At 36.0% G+C, this 20,686-nt stretch overlaps 2 protein-coding genes across 3 annotated transcripts; one reads left to right on the top strand and one right to left on the bottom strand.

Annotated features, from left to right (window-relative positions):
- Positions 1 to 270: 270 nt before the first annotated feature.
- On the bottom strand, positions 271 to 12,336 carry pes1 (pescadillo ribosomal biogenesis factor 1). Its single transcript, XM_005804018.3, has 15 exons — positions 12,173 to 12,336; positions 11,894 to 11,973; positions 11,225 to 11,378; positions 10,831 to 10,940; positions 9,018 to 9,189; positions 8,828 to 8,917; positions 7,103 to 7,219; positions 6,919 to 6,996; positions 5,883 to 5,972; positions 3,839 to 3,969; positions 3,541 to 3,666; positions 3,113 to 3,297; positions 2,627 to 2,757; positions 2,367 to 2,534; positions 271 to 2,092 (listed from the first exon to the last, which is right to left on the bottom strand). The coding sequence occupies exons 1-15, from the start codon at positions 12,194 to 12,196 to the stop codon at positions 2,018 to 2,020; spliced, it is 1,731 nt and encodes a 576-aa protein (XP_005804075.1). The 5' UTR covers positions 12,197 to 12,336; the 3' UTR covers positions 271 to 2,017.
- A 678-nt stretch (positions 12,337 to 13,014) lies between these two features.
- p2rx2 (purinergic receptor P2X 2) lies at positions 13,015 to 18,710 on the top strand. 2 transcript variants are annotated; one of them, XM_005804021.2, is made up of 12 exons: positions 13,015 to 13,270; positions 13,713 to 13,848; positions 13,937 to 14,008; positions 14,098 to 14,173; positions 14,257 to 14,353; positions 14,890 to 14,970; positions 15,066 to 15,216; positions 15,687 to 15,817; positions 15,920 to 16,010; positions 16,102 to 16,167; positions 16,827 to 16,904; positions 17,201 to 18,710. In XM_005804021.2, exons 1-12 carry the CDS (start codon positions 13,104 to 13,106, stop codon positions 17,297 to 17,299), a joined length of 1,245 nt encoding a protein of 414 aa, XP_005804078.2. In that variant the 5' UTR covers positions 13,015 to 13,103; the 3' UTR covers positions 17,300 to 18,710. The 2 variants fall into 2 exon arrangements, with proteins under 2 accessions (XP_005804078.2, XP_023199105.1); XM_023343337.1 differs by having other exon boundaries at positions 16,827 to 16,916.
- Positions 18,711 to 20,686: the final 1,976 nt, after the last annotated feature.

The following is a 20,686-nucleotide window of genomic DNA, read 5'->3' as shown; positions in this document are numbered from 1 at the left end:
GCACAGTGACCTCAGGCTTGGCCCATTGCTCTACTGGGAATTCTTGTGATTTATTACATATTCTCAACATCTGTGCCCAGCTGTAGGAGGCAAGGAGAAAGACCGTAAACTGATGCTTACTTTCATAAATAATCACTTAGTAGAGGGATTCTACACACATTTTTTTTTTACATTCTGGGCATTTCATCACAAAACAAGTGCCTACTCATCTTTTGCTTTCCACACAGTTATATCCAGAAAAACATCACTGTGTTAAAAAAAAAAAGTGAGTAAAGCTTAACATTTTAATAGCTTTTATATCCATCCAGCCAAATCAACTGGGAACACTACACAACCTAATCCAATGCAGATCATGATATAAAAATTTGTTAATTTGTCATCATTCAACAGAAAGTGAGAAAAAAATGAATTAGTCGGGTCAACAAAACAGCAGCGTCTGCATTTTTTTAAAAATTGAAAAACACAAACTGCAAAAATATAAAAAAAATTCTTCAAGACTTAGTTTTCCTTTGAATCTATTCATCTACAAATAGCAACTCATAACTGTTGTCTCAAGGGACCCTGATAAATGAAGTTCAATTAATAAAGTCAATACAATCATGCATGCTTACAAGACTATCTCATATTCAGGTGGATCCTAGGTATAAAACAATAGTTCATTTTTTACAATGAACTAATATTTAGCTGTATTTCCAATGTTTCTATTAGCTGCTTCTCACTTGTGTTGCCTGGAACTGAACATCTTCTGGAGATGGACAGATTTTCCAGCTCAGGACTGAATTTCCCTTCATAGATCCTCTGGAGTTCTAGGGTTTGGCTCAGAAACAATATTTATATTAAACCCAAAGGTTTTCTATTGGGTTCACTTCATAAAGTTTATCCTGTCAATTTAGAGCGAAAATATTTCTTGCTTTGTGGCGTATTAGGTTCACTGTCTTATTGGGAAAACTCAGTTTAATAGCATCTCCTCTTAAGTCTAAGAAAACAAAACACTAAAGCATTTTGACCCATAATTTGTGGTTTGAGAAGAATACACCTCAAGTGTTTTTTGAGAAGCACCTTATATTATTGTTTTCCATTCAACGTTTGTGGCTCCTGTCAGACTAAATTCAAAACTACCTATAAAGGTTTCATCAGTCCAGAAAACGATGCAGTTTCTCTTTACGTCAGGCAGCATCTTCACATTTTCTTCACCAATTAGAAGTTTGTGGCACCTATAGCCTATTGTGTGGCTTCACATTGTTATAATTGTTTTAGTTCTAACTGTTAAATGAAAATTTTTTTCTTTCTTATAATTACTGGCAGTCTTTAAAATCTTTGATTCACTAAAATAGTTGTTTTCCATTTTCATCTTCTTATTTTCCCATTTTTATTCAATGTACAATAGTAAATAACTGGGATGACCCCATTTACAGTTTCTTTTATGCTTTTCTTTGTTCTTAAATAAGGATTAGATGACGGTTTTTCTAAAGAATGACCTCTCTGCTTGAACTCCACTATGTAATTATCTTCCACCTTATTGTGTTTCAAATAACTCAGTCACACAATCTGCAGCTTGCAGGTTGTTGTGCGTCTGTCGTTTTGTATTACAACTATAAAAAATTTCCAAGAAATAAATATGCATTGGAACCATGATGTGAAATGGTTGCCACCATATAATGAAAATAATTTATAAATTACAGTTGTAAAATAAGCAGATCTGTTAGAAGTTGAATAAGTTTTTACTTTAAAATTAAAGTCATTTCAAACAGACATTAAAATGTGGCAAATGTTTTACAATGTAGAGAAGGAAAACTCAAAGTTGACAACAATTGGCTTTAAATCAATAATTACACAGATGGAGCATCCTTGATTTCTGTGTAAACATGAGGCCAATGCAGCCACACACAGAGGTTGCATGTACTTCATGCAGAGAGCTCACAGATGCAGTTTCAGGTTTTACGAAATGCCAACTTGCCCCACTAATTCATAAAGTTTTATACATAAAGTCAGGTTCAGACAAAAATCATCAAAGGAGTTATTTTCTTGCTTTTTTCTTCTTGGCTTTCTCAGCATCATCATGCGCTTTCCTCTTGGCAGCAAGCTTGTTCACCTGTTAGAGGAGATTGATTTGTGTTAATGAAAAAAAGAAAACACCAGTTTTACAAGAATGTCAGGGTCGTGAACTGTAGGAGTCATGGCCAGGTGTGGGTGTGATATGAACAGCAGTCAGATAGTACGGTGAGACATTCCTAGATAAAAACTCAGTTCTAACAGTAGGGTAAACAGAGATAAAAAGCAGAACAATGTTTCTTTTTCACAAAGCTAAACAGTCATATCAACTGGAGAATTTGAACTATGGAGAAGAAAAGTACATTAAAACTCACCTCTCTGACTTTTCTCTTTTTTCCAAACATGATCTTGTCATACAGGTACTTCTCCTTTTTCTTCATCATCATGATGGCAAGACGTTTTTCCTCTGCCTTCTCCTCCTGCTCCAAGCGAGCGGGATTTTCTACCTTCACTTTTCCAGGCGTCACTTTAACTTGAAGAGACTAAAAGGCAGAGAGAGGAACATGTCAGAGAATCCCCAAATGTTTTATGAGGAGAAAAACAAAAAACAGAAGGGCAAACAGATATTTCTTACCTTCCCCTGAGATCTTTGCTCCTCCATCTTTTTGAGGTTCTTCTCTTCGGCCTCCTCTTCATCATCTTCCTCCTCTTCATTTTCATCTTCTTCTTCCTCCTCCTCTTCCTCTTCTTCCTCATCTTGTTGAGCTATGCCAGGAAAAAAAAACATATGTACCCTTTAACAAGAGGTTGTTGGTTTTCAGTCCATATTTAACAGCAACATCTCACATTAAAATTAGTTTACTGGTTTGAGGGATAGTTTGGATGTTTTTGAAGGGACATTTTGTGAAAAAGCAATGATTATTAAAAATAAAAACGTTGTGCCCCCTGTGATAGAGAGCCAAAAATGGATCAGAGTGACAGTCCAGCAAAAAAAAACAAACTCTAGAGATAGTTCCCTTTAAATGTTTCTGCAGCACAAATGTTACCGAGTCCAACTGAGTAAAGACCACTGCCATCTAACTCCATCAAAACAAAATTCTGAAACAAGCCTGGTACATACCAAGTTTTTCTCCTCGCTGTAAGGCCATTATCTTCAGCTTCTCTGGGGGAACATAGTCTCCTTCCTTCTCTTCCACAAATGGAGACAGATGAGGAGGCAGATTTACTCCAAGAAAGTAGTCCTCCACAGGGAGGCGGATTTTAGCATTGACACAGTCATACACCCACTGGGGCTGGATGTAGTACCTAGAACAGCAGCAGAAAAGATTCAAATATAAAAAGTCTCTTTGCTAAGAAGTGTTTAATTCAGTCTCGAAAGTTCAATGCAGAGGATAGGATAGCTAGACTTTTAAAAATGACAAAGAGCAATAAAGGTGCAGATGGAGCTACTATGAAATAAGTGAAGGATTTATTGGTTATAATCAGATGTTGCTGATGCTTTAAAGGGCAACAGAAGCTTAACAGTGACAAAACAAATGTTTCCTTTACCTGTTCATGTACTGTTTGTCCACATTAGGTCTGTCAACAATCTGATGTGTGATGGTCTCATCTGTGACATCATATGTGCTTCCAATGCAAACAGATTTATCCCAGGACACCTGACCACCGAAACACCTAGAAACACCAAGATTTAAATCCTTTTAAATTGTGACAAAATGCTCAAACGCCGCATCAAATGCCGCATCTCAAACACAAAATACTTTGAGTTAGTAGCATTTCAACAGAAACAGATGTTCGTTGTTGGCTTTAATACCCTGTGGCTTTAGCAACGTTGTGTCTTTCTCACCTGATGACAAACGCCAGCGACTCTCTGGGCACTTCTCTGTTGATGAAGAATTTGAGCCCCTCAAATATCTTTTTCTGGGTTTCCAACTGTTTCTGTTCCTTCTCCCTGGCTTCCATCTTCTCCATGTCCTCCTGAAGAAAAAACAGTTCTCATCGTTATTATTTACAAAGCCTTCAAAAAGCCGTAGGGATGGAAACCGTTTCCAATTTTCAAGTTTCTTTCTTTGAGGCATTTCTACATTTTTGTTTAATAGACTTAAAGTTATGCTTTTCGACCAATATTTATTACTTATTATATCTGATTAACTAGTTATATTTTAATAGTAATGTAACAAAAAAGAATCAATCATTAGCTATCGTTTTTTATTACAGTTATTGATTAAAATTTTATGATCAGAGGAGCCTGAATGAGTAGGAAGTTTTATCAGAGCTCCTGTTCTACTTTCAGAACAAGAACATTTAGTTTACATACTTCATGAATTAGAACAAACTTGGAATCCAGAGAAACTCCTCTGGAGAATCTACTCATTACCTTAGATCAACATTTAGGACCATCTACTTTGGAGAATCAAACATGGAGAACCTAAACTTTTATTATTTTAGACCAATATTTAGCTTATTTTATCCAGAGAAACTCCTTCTAGCCTATAAATTGTGCTTATACTTAGAACAGGAGCATCTAGTTTATATATTCAGGAATTAGAACAAACTTAGAATCAAGAGAAACTCCTTTTAGCTCATTTAGAGAAAATACTTAGATCAACATTATCAGAACAAGAATCCAAAGAAACCCCTACTAGTTTTTAAATCACGGACTACGTACTCCTAAACATGGGGTTATACCTTTTTGTTTTCTTTTTTCTTCTTTTGTATTTCCTTCTAATTCATGTAAAGCACTTTGAATTGTCTTGTTGCTGAAAATGTGCTATATCAATAAAATTACCTTATGTGACTCGCGATGTAAAAATAACATCTTTGTTCTGATTATCCTGAACTAACACACCAACCAGTGGGCGAAATATCTTCAATAGACCAAAATAATGGAATCCCAGCTCCATTACACATCATACATGTAAAACAATGTATGATTTCACTAAACCTACAGTGCTTTGTCAAATTATTTAAAGATGAAAAATAAAGTAAACTTGAATTAAGAGCGGTGTACTGCCTTGTGAACTGGAAGGGAAGTGGGAAATAATCATTTCTGACTGATGTGGAGGTAAAAAAAAAAAAACAAAGAAAAAAAACAGCAGGAGAATCAACTATCAAAAAAAAAATGCAAAAACTCAGGAAGAAAAAGTTTTAATTTGTGAAAAAACTAATTAGACGCAGGAGCAATAGAAGAAAGTCCTGTGATCCGATAAGTCCAGATTTACTCTCTTACATTGCAACAACCTGGGGCTTGACAGGCCATGAGTCACTACGCAGAAACAAGTTGGCAAAAAATAAAGATCCATACTCAACATTTCAGATTTTATTTATATAAAAATGTAAAATCTATCAAAATCATTCCTCTTTGAGTGAGTCGATGGCATAAAATCCCAATAAAACACAAAGTCTGCAGCTGCAAGCTCAAAATTTCAAGGGCTGGGCACATAACTGCAAGGCACTGCAAGTTTTTTTTTTTATTGCCCACCATTGTTTTGTGGGATGTTAGAAGGCACAGCAGAGGCTCTAAGAGGGATTACTCCTGGGTTGGTGAACTACATGCAGTATATAATAGTTACTAAAAAAGTTTTGCCAGTTCATGGAAAGTCTCTGTGGTGAAAAAGGACCCACTGGTTGATCACTTCAAATCATTTGGGTAAAACAAGTTTCTCAAGTGAGAACTTCTGTTTATAGCAACCCAACATAAAGCTGTAAATCCCTAGTGAGGCACTGCATCTCCAAGAGATGTCAATCCTCCGCTGAAAAAATGTCACCTTCCACCTCCGAGATTAATTACTTCTTAATGGCGTGTACGTGTTTTGATATTTCCACGAAAGACGTTTGTTTTTTGCCATCTCTCTAACAACCAAAAGTATTTTGGTATTTTGTATTCTTACCCCTTCATCAGGAAACTCATCAAGTTTAGCATCCTCCTCCTCCACTGAGGAAACAACACGTGCCAGGCTGGAACTAAGAGCTGAAAGTTTCTGCAGAGAGGATTAGACATAAAATCAGTTCATCGTAACTATTGATACATTTACAATTTAACCTAAGAAAACTAACAAAAACATGAGCATCTGTCCAAATGTTTGCAGGTAAAACTGTTAATTAAAAGCTTGAAGTGGCATATGGTGCTTATACTGTCAAAATATGAAACCATGACAGTGAAGAATCTTTTTATTTCCTTTTACTTTATTTGCCCAGTACTAGTCTAAGTACAAGGTATCTGTTAAATCTGCAGAATGAATAACAGAACAAGGAAAGATAAAATGTAGTCTTAATCATGGAAGAATACAGAAGTCAAAAATAAAACAAGTGAATTAAGTTAGCAGTAATAGACAAAATTCATACTTTGTTCAGTAAAAAAAGAAAGAAAAAGCTCAAATAATTCTTAAAATATGCATGTTTAGGTAACATTACAAAAGAAAAGCACTTTGAAACATATCTACATAATGTATTAATGACACTTAAGGTTATTATTCATCATAACAAAATTAATAATTTCTTTCTCTTCTGAATACTTTACTTTGCATACTATTGCCACAAGCATTGAGAACAAAACATACAAACATAAAGTTAGAAAAACATTCATTTGAGACAAAACTGCAACTGGTTCACAAAAGGGAGCAGCAGCTAGAAGACATGGGAGATTGGATGAAGATGATGGATTTCTCTATGTAAACCAGTCTTTGTTTGAAACACTTTTTCCCACCAATATTTATTACACAGTTAAAGGCTTCAAGGAAACAAACAATTCAAAGCTGACAAGACAGGGAAGCTAAGGAGTTCGTGCTTCGACAACCACAGATAGGTCTAGGACAGTGAGTGTTTGTAAGCATAAAGTCTCACAGATTTAAAAGAAAATCATAAACAATGAATAATTGATCTGGTGATGACTGAAAACTTTAGACAGTTTAAAGAAGATGGACTTACCTCAGTGTAGCTCTCTGAATTCATGGCATAGTCTTCTTCATCGTCTTCTTTGAGCTCTGATTCTGCTTTACTATCCAGCTGCAAGGAGCGAGGAAGTGTTTACAGAGTTCATACTGGCCATATACTTGCATTATTTGAATTATAGGTGCTGTAGAACTCCCTTAAAGCTTTTAGAGTCAGATACCTTTGGAGGGTACACCAAGTTGAGAGACTGGTAGAGTCTGAAGTTGACAAACCCCAGGAGAGTTGTGTACAACTCTGTGAAAGTCGCCATGACTCTGTAGTCAACATCTGTTGGGTGCTGAAATTACAAAAACCTTTAGCTTCACAATAATTTAGAGTTAAAAAACAAAAGTTCAAACTAATTCACAATATCTCACTCATATGAAACATTTGTTGTATCTATACACATACAAGCATCTTTCAGGGTACTTTACAGAAGCATTGATAGAGTTTCTAACTAAAATACATACATGTGGACCCTTTAAATATTCAGTTTTTATTCAAGATATTGTCCCAAACTTGTTTTAATTTGAATCTGGAAACGACACCTCCCATGAAACGTAAAACTTACACACTTTCTTTCTGTGTTTACAGGAACACACTTTCATAATTACTGCAGTAGAAACTTGATATTGGCTAGTACAACAATTAGTTTTATGAAAGACTTCTTTTAGTCCACTTTCTGGGTGAATTTGCTCAGACAGCCAGACTGGATCATGTGGGCGACCGTTTTAAACATCCTTATAAACAGGTTTTGTTACAGTAGAATAGTTAATTTGACCGTACTCAAACTATTCTTGAATCTTACTTATGAAGGCCTCAGACAGCTTTTTGATCTTACAATGATTTTCACATCCACTTCATTCTGTGTAACAATACTCTCCACCTGATGTGATATGTCTGTCAGTAATTAGTCACTTTTAAATGGAATAAATATGGGGTGGGCTAAATTATTCTACATCAGATACTACATTTATTACAATACAATTTACTGACATTTAAAAAAAAAAAAGTCAGTACTAGACTCTACATTAAATAAGTCAACAAACAGGGTACCTAATGTTTTTTTTTCCACATGACAGTATGAAAGGACTTCTACATTTTTTGACTTTTGAGACAAAAAAGCTTTTCAATAAACTGTCCAACTCATCTCTAAAAAAAAGCTGTATGGTCAAAGGAAATCTGAAATGACTGCGTTAAAAGCTGAAGCAGCACAAAAAAACTAAAAGTTAGTTTAGGGAAACTAAAAAGATTGATTAAGCTGAAATGATTGAGTTATAAAAACATTTAAACATCTTGTTATATCTCTGTTTTCAGGGTGTGTTTATAGGTCATGACAACTTTTTCACTTGTTGGCACAAGCTTTACAAGACTATTTTCAGGGTTGAGGTTACATAACAGTAACATAATAGTGAAGCTTTTTGTTGTCCAGGCAGTACTTTTTAATTGAATTCAAGGATGGGCTGACTTAAGCAAGCTACGCAAACATATAACGCCAAAGAGGAGAAACCGGGGGCGTGCTGTGGCGGCGTAGGGGATAGCGCGACCCACGTTTGGAGGCCTTGAGTCCTCTACGCGGCCTTCGCGCGTTCGATTCCCGGACCCGACGACATTTGCCGCATGTGTTCCCCCTTCTCCCCTTCCCTGTCAGCCTACTTTCATATAAGGGACACTAGAGCCCACAAAAGACCCCCTGGTTTCGAGAAACCGATGCCATCTACATATAACTGCAGCAGCTGAACAGGATGGGACCATGATGAAGCTTATTGTAGTTTTCTTGCAATGTTTGATGACTCAGCACCTCATGCTGACAAAGGTGTACCAACCTTCATTTTAATCCCACAATAATACAGTAACTGCTTATTAGCATAACCCCTGTTGGCTGCAAGCAGCTAACTGCACTTACATCATGGGAGAACTGATATGGCACCAGCCATGTAATGAGTTGTCCCATGACCTCAGCTTGGTAATATATTCCCTTGATGGAGAGGAAAACCTATGAGGAATAAAAACAAAGCGTTTAGATAATGTTTAATAAATATTTATAAAACCGTAACGCCCCCACCCTCCATATAGTCTGCAGGAAAAACTCTCACCTTTCTGAGCGCACGAGACGCAATCACGTAGTTCATCCACTCTACAGTAAGGCGCCTGCACAATTGGATTGTTTGCACATGACATTTTCCTGTTCGGGCAAATGTGGAGAACAAAAAACCCATGCAGAGGGCGTCGTCAATGTCACGTAGTGCGTCGATAAAGGTGGGGTACCTGCCAAAAAACAGCAAAAAAAGTAATAAGCTAAATGCACTCGCTGTAGACCTGAGGTGTCCAAAGTCAGTCTTTGAGGGCCGGCATCCTGCATGTTTTAGTTCTCTCCCTGGTGGTAGTAATAACCTTCTCAGCATGTCAATGTTCTTCTTAGGCCTTCTGATGAGCCATCATTAAATCCAGGTGCGTTAAACCAGGGAGAGAATTAAAACATGTACGATGCCGGCCCTCAAGGACCGACTTTGGACACCACTGTTGTAGACAGTGGATCTCAGACGTACACACCTGTCAAAATACTAGAGTAAGAAGATGTAAATAAAATACTTGAATGAAAAATCATTCATGTTTTAATTGGATACAATCCAATCCAACTGAAATCCCAATTTTTTGAAAGGGAGTAAAAGTTCAAAAACCTGGTAGCGCAAGTGTACACATCCAACACATTTGAAGCATCTTGTGCTTACATTTCAGCACGCAGTGTTCTCTGGTAGGCAACAATCACTTTGAAACTGTACATATCTCTCAGCTATGCCTTTCAAAACTTCTCCAAATCTCTCAGCTTGTTGGAACAAGTCTTGTCAACAGAACTTCTTAAGTGAGTCCACAGATTTCTCCCAGGTTCTGGCTACAACATCCCAAACTTTATGAAGCTCTTCTTTTGCAGATCTATATTCTTATACTAACAGTAATGCCAGAAACTTAAACAGTCTGTGTCTTTAGCTTTACAGCAAGCAGAGTTTGATCAAAACTGCATGGTACCTGGAACTATCACTATCCAACTATCACTAAAAGCTTTCCATGACCTAAAACACAAAACTGCAAACACCTATAAAATTGTTGTACATAATTAAAGAGGACCTAGAAACTGTACAACTCTGCCATCTGCTGACTAGAGTTAGTTATTCAGGGCCCAAGTTTGCTAAAATACATCAAATTTAATAACTGTAAAATAATATAAGCTACATGTTATATGGAAGAAATTTGTGCAGATTGTTTAACTTTCAAGAAAAATAGCACAGTGAAAACATATTTTGCAGATTTGGAAAATAATGTTTTTATGACTATAAATACATAATATATATTTGTTTACTTAATACATCAAGAACAGCTAACAGGTGTTGCAAAAACTAAAATATAGATTGATCCAAAGATCTCAAAGCAGGGAGGGTTTAATGATGCGTCAATCAAGACTTTTTAAAGCAGCATAAAAGAATGAAGCTAAAGTTGAGGACTAGAGACAAAGTCTTGCAAGATTGGTTGGAACTGATCTATTTGGAATAATTATTTATTTACATAAATAAGGCAGAGTACGTATAAGACAGAGAACGGGGAGTGGAAATATGGCGAAATGTCCTCTAAACTGATGAGACAACATTTTATCTCATCTGAACAATCTGCATTCAGCTGAATGCAGATTGTTTACAAATGGAAAGACACCAGTTCAAAACTGAGCCCCTGCAAGCAAAAGTGAAGCATGTTGGATGTCTCATAGCTCTCCAGTCTAAACAGAGTAACTGTTTTCTGTTTTGCTTAAACGTTTCTAAGCCATCTTCCTTTTTTTTGTCCTTTTCCTTAAAACTGACATCCCAGATCTAACCTGCTTTATCCCTCCATGATGAGTATGGAGAATAACTTTCCTACCTTTCTTTCACAATGTGGTCCAATTTATAGGCCGGCTTGTTCTCTTTGAGTCTTTCAACAGCAGACCACTCTGTTTTTCCATAAGCCCTCCTTAGTTTACGCACAAAGATCTGTTGGGGAAAAAAACACTGAGAGTAAACTTGCTGTTTTGTGAGGGGGTTTTCAACTCAATACAATTGCTGAAAACTACTGTTAAATAATCATCAGACACTGCCTAATGTCAGACTCACAAAGACAAGTAGAACACAAAAATTATATTTGAAATGTGAAGTATTTTTTTCTTGCTAAATACAGTTGTTACAAAAATAAAATTAATGACAGATAATCAAACATTATTAAATACTTCAGATTTTTAGCTTGAGGCTTGTTGAAAACTTGAACTTCATTTAAATACCTTGTACTCTCTGAACTTGGACACAATTGGCTCATGCAGTAGAAACCGGATGTCTTTAAGCAGGTAGAAGGTCCTTGGAGCAGTGGAGCCTTTGTTCACCTTCTTCTTGTGTTTTGGCTCATGTGGATAAATTCCTTTAAGAATGCACAGCCGCCTAAAATTCAATGAGAAGGAGTTTTAAAATATATTTTTAGAGAGGTTTATTAACTCTACATGCACATCTAAAATGTAATGAAGGAACAGAAAATGGTTTACAGCTAGTAACATTTCAGAGTCTTCAACCTTTGTAGTTAAGAGGGCTTGATAAAGCAAAATAAGAGATAATTTAAAAGAAAGTGAACTTTACCACCAGTAAATGGTTGCTGAATTTATCATTGTCAACTGACTTCTATGTATTTGATTATTTCAGTCAGTTTATTGTGTGAACCAGAATGCCTAATACCTTTTTATCGTTTTTCAATCAAAATAAGCAATGGAGTATGTATCTCAATGCGACTTAACTGAACGTAATAAGTTGTGGAGATCATAAAAGACAGTTGCAGCTCTGACATTTTCACCTTTTTATTAAATTAATACAACTAAGTGGTGTGTACAGATAAAAACAGAAGGGATCGTGTCACTGCTGGCCTCCGCCGCAGAGTGTTGAAGAACACGTTGAACATCACATACCTGAAGTCAGGGAGGCTCAGCATGAGCTTCTTTCGTGCTCTGTTCCTGGTGATGTAGTTGGTGGCAGAGCCCCGCTCATACTACAAAACAATATAAAGTAATCGTTAACTCATTTAATCCGTATGCTCCTGATCAGACTCAAGAGAAACTTTACGTTCGTATACAACTCAGACTAGTCGACGGTTTGTGATTCTGAAAACAAACTTTAGCTAGCCCTGCTAGCTAGCTACCCCGATAGTTGTTTATTTTAACGTTATTGAGTCTGGCAGAAACGCTTACCTTTTTCTTCTGAAGACCCCCCATTTACAGACGAGCTGTCGCTCCACAGCACTGGGAGAAAATCTTATTTACGGAAACAAATAACAAGCTAACAGATGGAAGCTGTGCCGCTGCTGCTGCTGCACGTGTTGTCAGACATGCGCAAGGAGTTACGTCGAAACGTAAGCAGCAGGACCCAGGGGTTGACCGTTATCCGCCTGAACTCAATAAATATTACGTACGTAAATAACTGTAGAGTTTTAACGATGCTCTGTAGTAAAGTTATATATATATATATATATATATATATATATATATATATATATATATATATATATATATATATATATATATATATATATATAGTGTGTGTTTGGGGGGGAGGGGCGCGTAGGCGTGTGTGTGTGTGTCACTTTTCCCCCTCTTAAACTATCCCCTGTATATTGTTCACATTTCTTAAATCAAATTTAATGGTTTATTTTACTATTTTAAACTTGCTCATGGAGGTTAGACCGTGTCCATTCTGTAAAGTTTTATCTTCCTGACAGGATAAAAAAATTACAGTAATTTTTAACATTTGTATACTGATGATTTGTTGAGTTTACCTTACATTGCTAAGAGGTGGTTTATGAAGGCAAAATCAATTGAATTTAATAAATGAAAAATAATGAAAAAAAACTGTTTTTGTGACATTTTATTTTTTGTTTGATCTTATTTGTAATAGCACAAGAGGTTATACAGGGATCATACATAAGTAAACAGATAAACATTACAATCTAACACCAAAAATTCAGCCCCGCCCCTTTTCCCACTCCCCCTGACTCACTGATGCCTCACATGCTTGAGGAAAATGCGTGCAGATACAGAGCAGCATCAGATAGAGCAAAAAACAAAAAATGTAGAAGGGTGGAAGAACATCTTCCAAAAAACAGCCAGAAGCTCATCTCTTAAAATGAGTGAAGGATTATATACAGCTGTCATGGGGGTCCGGGACTTTCTAAAGGAGTATTTTAATGGTTTCTGGGACTATGAGACTCCTAAGATGATGGTGATTAAGAACAGACCTCTTGGAGTGATTTACCGAGCTGTTCAGTTTCTAGTGATAACCTATTTCATCTGGTAAGTTGTCAGCATGTTTGTTTATTTTCCTTATAAGTAGTAATATTTCAAGCAAAGAATTTTCTGGTTTATCACTATAGATAAACCCGAAAGGATTAAAGACAAAATAAAGTGCAATACAATATCAGAAGCTTTGAAAGTGTTCCAGCTAATCGCCTATTTTTGAAGCAGACATTATGTTTTAATTTAATTAAATATATAAAACAAATAATTACCAGTGTGAACAAAACCTTTCAGAAAATGTAAAAAGGTTTTCAAATACAAGAATCCAGAGTCTCATAGCACAAATTATTTCTTTGTTATCTTAGATTAAGGGCGTCATCTTGATTTCTTGGTTTTAGTTTGGGGGGATAAAGAGATCTTGAGTAACCTGACACCTTTAATAAAATTTTACATCACAGGAGATGTTTCATTGTTTCCGTCTGTTCTGTCATCCATGAAGGTATGTTTTTATAAGTCAAAAAGCGTACCAGCAGAGCGAGACCCATCCAGAGAGCTCTGTTTACACTCTTATTAAGGGAAAAGCAGTGCATGGTGATGATGTCCTGGACAACGTGGAGTATGCTCATCCCCCAGAGGTGCATCATGTCCTGTGATTCTGTCAAAAATAATAACTACTTTATTGATCAGGTTACTATATTAGATATTTTTAACTTTTCTTCATAGGGAGTTGACGTAATCAGCACAACACTGAGAAGAGAATTTACTTATGATCAAAGGCAAGGTACCTGCCCTGAGGTGAGAGGTCAATTGCTAAGAAAATATGCCTGTATGAAATGGTTACAGCTGCACTTTTATCCTGTTTTGCTTTTTTTCCTTCTCTGTAGCACTTCAGTGTTGACAATGCCAATTGTACGACAGACTCTGACTGTCTTCCAGGCTTACCAAACTTTGATAGTCATGGTAATGTTGTGACTTCTCACTATATCTGTCACCATCTTGGTTGCTTCATATTTGCCCCATCATCCATTGTAATTTAAACACAGGCATTAGGACGGGTAGATGTATTCAGTACCACAACCACCTTTTCAAAACTTGTGAAATCAAGGCCTGGTGTCCTATTGAAGAGTACGCTGCAGTACGGTAAGGCATTGGACCTGTAATCTGCATGGTTCAGTTACACAGTTCAATATGTTTTGGGGATTTTTTTGTTGTTGTAGAACAAGACATTAAATATATAGCATTCACATGTAAGAAAAACAAAAATGTAAAATTTTTTTTTAGAAATAAAGATGCAAAAGTGTTGATTAACATACAGCTTGATTTACTCAAAATTATATCCAGTACAGCGTTTTTATTTCAGAAATAACCTCATTAGTAAATAGACTCAGCCTGTTTGTGATTTAATCTGAGTTTATATAAAAAAATGAGGACTTGGAGGTTTGTTAGAGAACATTAGACCAAGGAACACAGCAGACAGGTCAGGGGTAAAAATGTGGAAAGGTTTATGTTCATGTGATAGTCAGATTTATACAGGTGATCAAACAAGATGGAAAATGCTTCAATAAAAGCCCATAGCTTTTGATAGAGTAAAATAGGGTAAACACTGCAAAGAAGACAAAAAATTACCCCCAAAAACAAATTCCCTAAATTAAGCAATTTTCTGTGTTATTCAACAGGGAACCACCTTTAGTGCAGGCCATCAATTTCACAGTGTTCATCAGGAACTCCATTCACTTCCCCAAATTTAAAGTATTGAGGTAAAGAGCCTTCAAACAGATAAAAAAAAAAAGCCTTAAAGCCCCTGGTCATTTGTGCCACAGTTATTTATTGTAAACATGTTCTTTGCTTGCAGGGTAAATGTAGAAAGTCCCCCAGGGATGAAAACTAAAAAATACCTCAAGAGGTGTCATTATCACGAGGAGAATGCGCCTTACTGCCCAAACTTTCGCTTGGGTTACATCGCCAATCAAGCAAGAGAGAATTTCACCGAGCTCTGCAAGACTGTGAGTACGAAATTGCACTTCAGAATTAGTCAATGGTTGAACTTATAAAGGTTCACTGTCATTTATTAAATGCTTTCGACTTTAGATTAATTCATAAAACTGGTATAAATAAAGGCTTTTTCACAAAGTATTTCATAAAATTCTCCAAGTGTAATTAGTCACTTTTACCCATAACTTTATTTCTGGACTAATTTGCAGTGGTTTCTTTGTACATGTTGATTACCTGGTGTGCCACTAACACAACATAAAAAAATTTAATGTCAGAATAAATCTTGGATATATACTTATTGACTAAAACATTGACATGTTCCATACTAATTTTAGCCAGTTTCTTTCTTTTTTCTTAATTGTTAAATCTTCCATTATTGTCCATGTTTCTTTTGTAAACTCACTAAAAGGTGAGAACAGCAAACAAAGTGAAGTAAGGCATCTTTCTTGTAGTGTAACAGATTCATTCTCTTTGCTGTCAGGGGGGAGTGATTGGCGTTTTCATCAACTGGGATTGTAATCTTGATCTGGATCCTTCACACTGTAAACCTACTTACACATTTCGCCGACTTGACCTTCGAAAGGATCTGGCCGACTCTGGTTACTACTACAGGTCTGCAAAAATTCTGCATTCACTGACCAGATTCATTGTTATAATTTTAACTTTGCCAAAGAATAAGTTTAATTATTTTTAAGGACATGTTTTGCTACCCAGGTTTGCCAAATATTATGATAAGAATGGTGTGGAGTCTCGGACCCTCATCAAGGCTTACGGCATCCGTCTAGACATCATAGTCCACGGACAGGTACACTAGTTTGTTTTTTTAATATTACCATTTTTCCCCTTCTTGCTGTGATAATAACAATTATATTACTGCTTACATAATTTCTGCACAGGCTGGAAAATTTAGTGTCATTCCAACCATCATCAGCACAGTGACAGCTTTGACCTCTGTTGGGATTGTAAGTGCAGTCAGAAACCAAAATTTCATTTACATGACAGATTTAAATATGTATTTTTTTTTAACTAAAACTGGATTGATACATTTTCTAAAATTTATTTTAGTATTAATTGTAAATATACTACTTTATTTTACATTTAACCTCCTGAGACCCGGGCTTTTGTTTGATGTGCATTTTTTATGTCTCCTTACTATTTGGGATTAGTATGACCTAATTTTAGTTGAAATTAAATTTTAGCTTTCTATGTGCTCTTGAACTATGTCAAAACCAATGCCCTCATATGAGGACAATGGGTCTGTTTTTGCATATACATTTCTCCTTGTCATTTGGGATCATAAGGACCCAATTGGCCTAAAAATGAAATTTCAGCTTTCTACAATAAGTGGTTTTCTCAAAACCCAATGTCCTCAGACGAGGACATTGGGTCTATCTGTGTGACGATAAGACCATTCAATCAATGTTATTATTTACATCTGTGTTTACAAAAATGTAATGTCCTCATATGAGGATGCAGGGTCTCAGGAGGTTAATTAAGTCAGACTTTTGATAAATGTAAGTAAATTTTGTTTGAATATTTGTGCATATTTCTTGTCTTGGAAATGAACACAAATATGTAAATTACAACTGCTACCACTATTTATGTTTTCATTTTCTTTCAGTGCAGTATTATCTGTGACTGGATTATGCTTACATTTATTGACAAAAATGAAGTCTACAGTGAGAGAAAGTTTGATGAAGTGAGTAAAAAAGTAAGTATTTTTATGTACTAATATTTCACAAAATGAGCCGAAAAAATAAGCTGCCATGAATTTTTAATATTTCAATAAATTAATTCTAAATATGTACTTGGATACTTAATTTTGTAGGATATTTTATTTTCTGTGTTTATCCTCATTAATTTTTCCTTTGTTCTCCCAATAAATTCAGTTCAACCTCAGAAACCTTTATGACAACCTGTAATATGGTTCTTTTAAAATTAATATTTTCCAAATACGTCTGAGTGATTTCAGTGGCATCTTTCGGTTCTTTGCAGGTGACCAAGGAACCCACAGACACCATTCGCACTGAGTTCAGCTTCATCAGCAGCTATGGCTCAAACCATTCAGACCTGTCGGACGGCGTTCCTCTCTGATGGATCAAATTTGCTTAAACTCTCTTCCTCAAACCTAATCACGGCAACAACAGCATCCTAGTTTGGTGGCTAAAGTTGCTAAAGAAGCTCACAGATAGAATAGCAAAGCACTAATGCAAAAATATTCATCCCCACTAAACATTTGGTCCCTTTGTGACATTACAACCACAAACTCTTATATATTTTAGTAGGATTTCATAGATAGACCCGATAAGTCTTTCATAGATAGTATTCGATAAGTGTGAAGTGGAAGAATAATAATACACGATTTCTGTTTTATACATAGGCAAATTTAGAAAGCGTGGCATGCAGTTGCATTTTCACTTTTTGAGTGCATACTTGGCAACTCTACCAGGTTGGCACAGGTAGAGACTTACATTTTGGTACGTTGTATGTTTATGGTTGTTGTCCTGCTCGAAGGGGGAATTCTGCCACTGTATCTAGGTCACTAAAGCCTCGATTATAACTGCACTGTATCTAGCTCCATCCATTGTCCCTTCAACTTAGACCAGCTCCTCTGTCCCTGCTGAAGAAAATCATCTACAAAATGATGCTGTGTGGTGTCTCAACACCACCTCAACAGCACTTTGCATGTCATACAAATCGTTCAGTACTGGTCTTATCTGACCAGAGGACATTCTTCCATCTGTTTGCTGTATCTGCTACCTGGCTGGTGGTCAACTTTGGATGGCCATCATGTTTTAGATTGAACAGTGTTCCATGAGAAGCTCACAGGTTGGAATAAAGTTTTCTAGCTGCTTTAAACTGTTCTGTAACTTCATTTCTAACCTGTCCTCTGTGTGCCTTGGTCTTCATAATGCTGTTTGTTCTCTAATAAACCTTTGAGCTTCACAGAACAGCTGGATTAACGCTGAGATTAAATTACACACATTAATACGATCTCCTCTTGGATGAGTAGATTTTATTTACAGATCTTAGTTTAAGGGACCAGCATAACATACATCCCTGCCAGATTTTCTTTTTTAAGAAAAAGATCGAAAACCATGTATCATTTTCCTTCCACTTCATGATTAGCCCGCAAAAGCCAGTGTTGGTTCTTCATCTGAATAAAGTACATTCAGCTTTGTGATTGTAACGTGACAAACTCGCAAAGGCTTAAACTGTATGAAAACGTTTGGAGGCTACTGTATTAAGAAGAGGACCACATCCTGATGATCTTATACTTCTTTGAGACCCCAAGTGTGGTTCTCAGTAAAACTGCTTCAAGAACATGGCGTGTGCACAGATCAACTCAAGCCTTATTGAACTTTCATCTGATCACCACCTGAATGAAACCTGCCTTCCTTTGCCTTCAGCAAACAAGTATATTCATCTTTAGAGATTTTTTTGTCAGAATGATACTTTCAAAGTAGATAAATAGACTAGAAACAATTTGCAAACAATGGAAACTGTTCCCATGTATCTCAATCATTGAGTCCAATGATTAAGCAATAAATACTTTCAAAACTCATTGTTCAGACATAAGCGTAAATGATAAACACTTCTGTTCTTTAAAATCTGATTTCTTACTTTATGTCGACTTTATGTACTTCACTTTATGTTGTCTTTTACCCTGAATGACAAATGGTAAAGAGTTGAAAACTGTGCTGGATAACAAAATACAAAAGGAAAGTGCAAGGAGCCACGCGAAGACAGCCGAAACCAGTAATCAAATTATGTCTACATTTCCCACAAAACGATTTCTCTAACTAGATTGTTGGAAACTGAATCCATCTGCACTTGGAAAAGCAGAACAAATGTCAGTGGTGAAACAAGACGCAAGAACCTAGGGCTTCTAGATCAATATCCACCATGAACCATGTAATAATGGTAACCACATGTTGGTTTGAAAACTATGCAGTTATAATGTAAAATGTAAGACATTTAAAGTTAATTTAATCTCAAACTGGGTATTAGCTTGACATATGTTGGAGCAAAGAATCAAAATCCAACGACACGACTCAGATGAGGTTCCTTATGCCTCATTTTACAAGTGCAGGTGTCAAGAAGATCCTCTGAGGAAGCAATCTAATTTTGATTCAGCTTATCGTCTTAAATGTGATTATGTGAATGGGAGACAGCCATCAGCAGACAAAGTGACTCAGCTGTTAAATCTAAGTGTGTGGGTTAAAACCATCATGATCCACACTGACAGTACATCAATAACCACATGTTGTTTCCTCCAGTGAATAGATAAAAACATGATTGTGATTTAGATTCTCTTATTTTATTGTAGAATTAGACTATTTTCCCCACCGATTTTCAATTTCAAATCTCTTGTTTTTGCTCATTTAGCATCAAATGGTGTGTTTACATTTTACAGGGAGCAGATTAATGTCAGAATTGTTCCCACTGCATATTCCAGGGTAAAAACAAATGACCAAAGTAGGAATGAATAAACCTGGTAAATATTGTTGGTAACACCTTGCATCTTCAGGGTAGAGCTTTATAGAAGAAGAGTCTGATGCAGTCCCCTTTTTGGTAAATATCATAAAACAATATGCCCTCGTCAATGGGATTTTTAATAACTTTCTCCCCATATATTCATCGTGAACAATTCCACTGAAAAAGAAGCAAAATCAGAAAAAAAACTTGGATAAATGTGCACCACCTGGTAAAGATTTGTTCGAGCACCCTTTGATTCAATTTTGACCTTGATACGTTAGTTGGAGTTCATCAGCATTCTGCATTTTGTTTTGGCAATACACTTTGAAAAAGTTCTCAAATACTTTCAGTATTTGTGGCGAAATATTTATTTTTTGATTCATCAAACTAAATCACATTCTCCCAAAATCTGTGTTCTACTTGTACTCTGCACAGAAACACGAAGCAAGAATTGAGGATTTAAACTCTATCACAGTATCAAGAACTCATACAGACATAAATGAGTTTAAGCAGAGACAATCGTTTTCTATTGGTTTTAAAACCACAAACCGCAAATGAATCACAAACCTGTGATTCATTTTGCGTTGAACACAATTTCACAGCATCCCTGTTCTGAGGCACAAAAAACTTAAAACCCGAGGCACGTTGTGTTCAATGCTCTGTATTATTGTAGCTCTATCAAACATTTCCTCAGAATTCGGAGTTAATTTTATTTCACCGAGTAACTTCTGTTAAAACCCCCCAGAAATTCCACTTTTAATTTTAAACTTTTTGTTTTTCTCACAAACATACACACTCAAAGTTCGATGTGGATGAACCAAAAGCAGACATAATGATCCTTTGAAAGATACAATTTAAAACATTAATCTTTCCATATATACATTCACTATATTTTGGTTCTGATATGTTATTACTTTTTTTTAGTAGCGCTGTTAAAAGACCAAGAAAGAAATATTAGTGGAGAATTTGAAAGTGGTGGTGCGTGGTTTATTTTTTTTTTTT

Source organism: Xiphophorus maculatus, chromosome 12 (assembly GCF_002775205.1).
Source record: "Xiphophorus maculatus strain JP 163 A chromosome 12, X_maculatus-5.0-male, whole genome shotgun sequence".
NCBI classification, from domain to species: domain Eukaryota; kingdom Metazoa; phylum Chordata; class Actinopteri; order Cyprinodontiformes; family Poeciliidae; genus Xiphophorus; species Xiphophorus maculatus.
The sequence above is the reverse complement of the archived record's forward strand: the minus strand, read 5'-3'. Positions and strand labels throughout refer to the sequence as shown.

Bases quoted from the DNA above. Each gene is read 5' to 3' on its own strand.
- pes1 (XM_005804018.3), bottom strand. From the start codon at position 12,196: ATGGGGGGTCTTCAGAAGAAAAAG. The intron at 7,220-8,827 runs GTAAGTGCAGTT...TTGTAATTTCAG, and splicing joins CATATCAGTTCTCCCATGAT to CACCCAACAGATGTTGACTA. The intron at 3,667-3,838 runs GTGAGAAAGACA...TGGTGTTTCTAG, and splicing joins TCGCTGGCGTTTGTCATCAG to GTGTTTCGGTGGTCAGGTGT.
- p2rx2 (XM_023343337.1), top strand. From the start codon at position 13,104: ATGAGTGAAGGATTATATACAGCTGTCATGGGGGTCCGGGACTTTCTA. The intron at 14,971-15,065 runs GTAAAGAGCCTT...CTTTGCTTGCAG, and splicing joins CCCAAATTTAAAGTATTGAG to GGTAAATGTAGAAAGTCCCC. The intron at 15,217-15,686 runs GTGAGTACGAAA...CTTTGCTGTCAG, and splicing joins TCACCGAGCTCTGCAAGACT to GGGGGAGTGATTGGCGTTTT.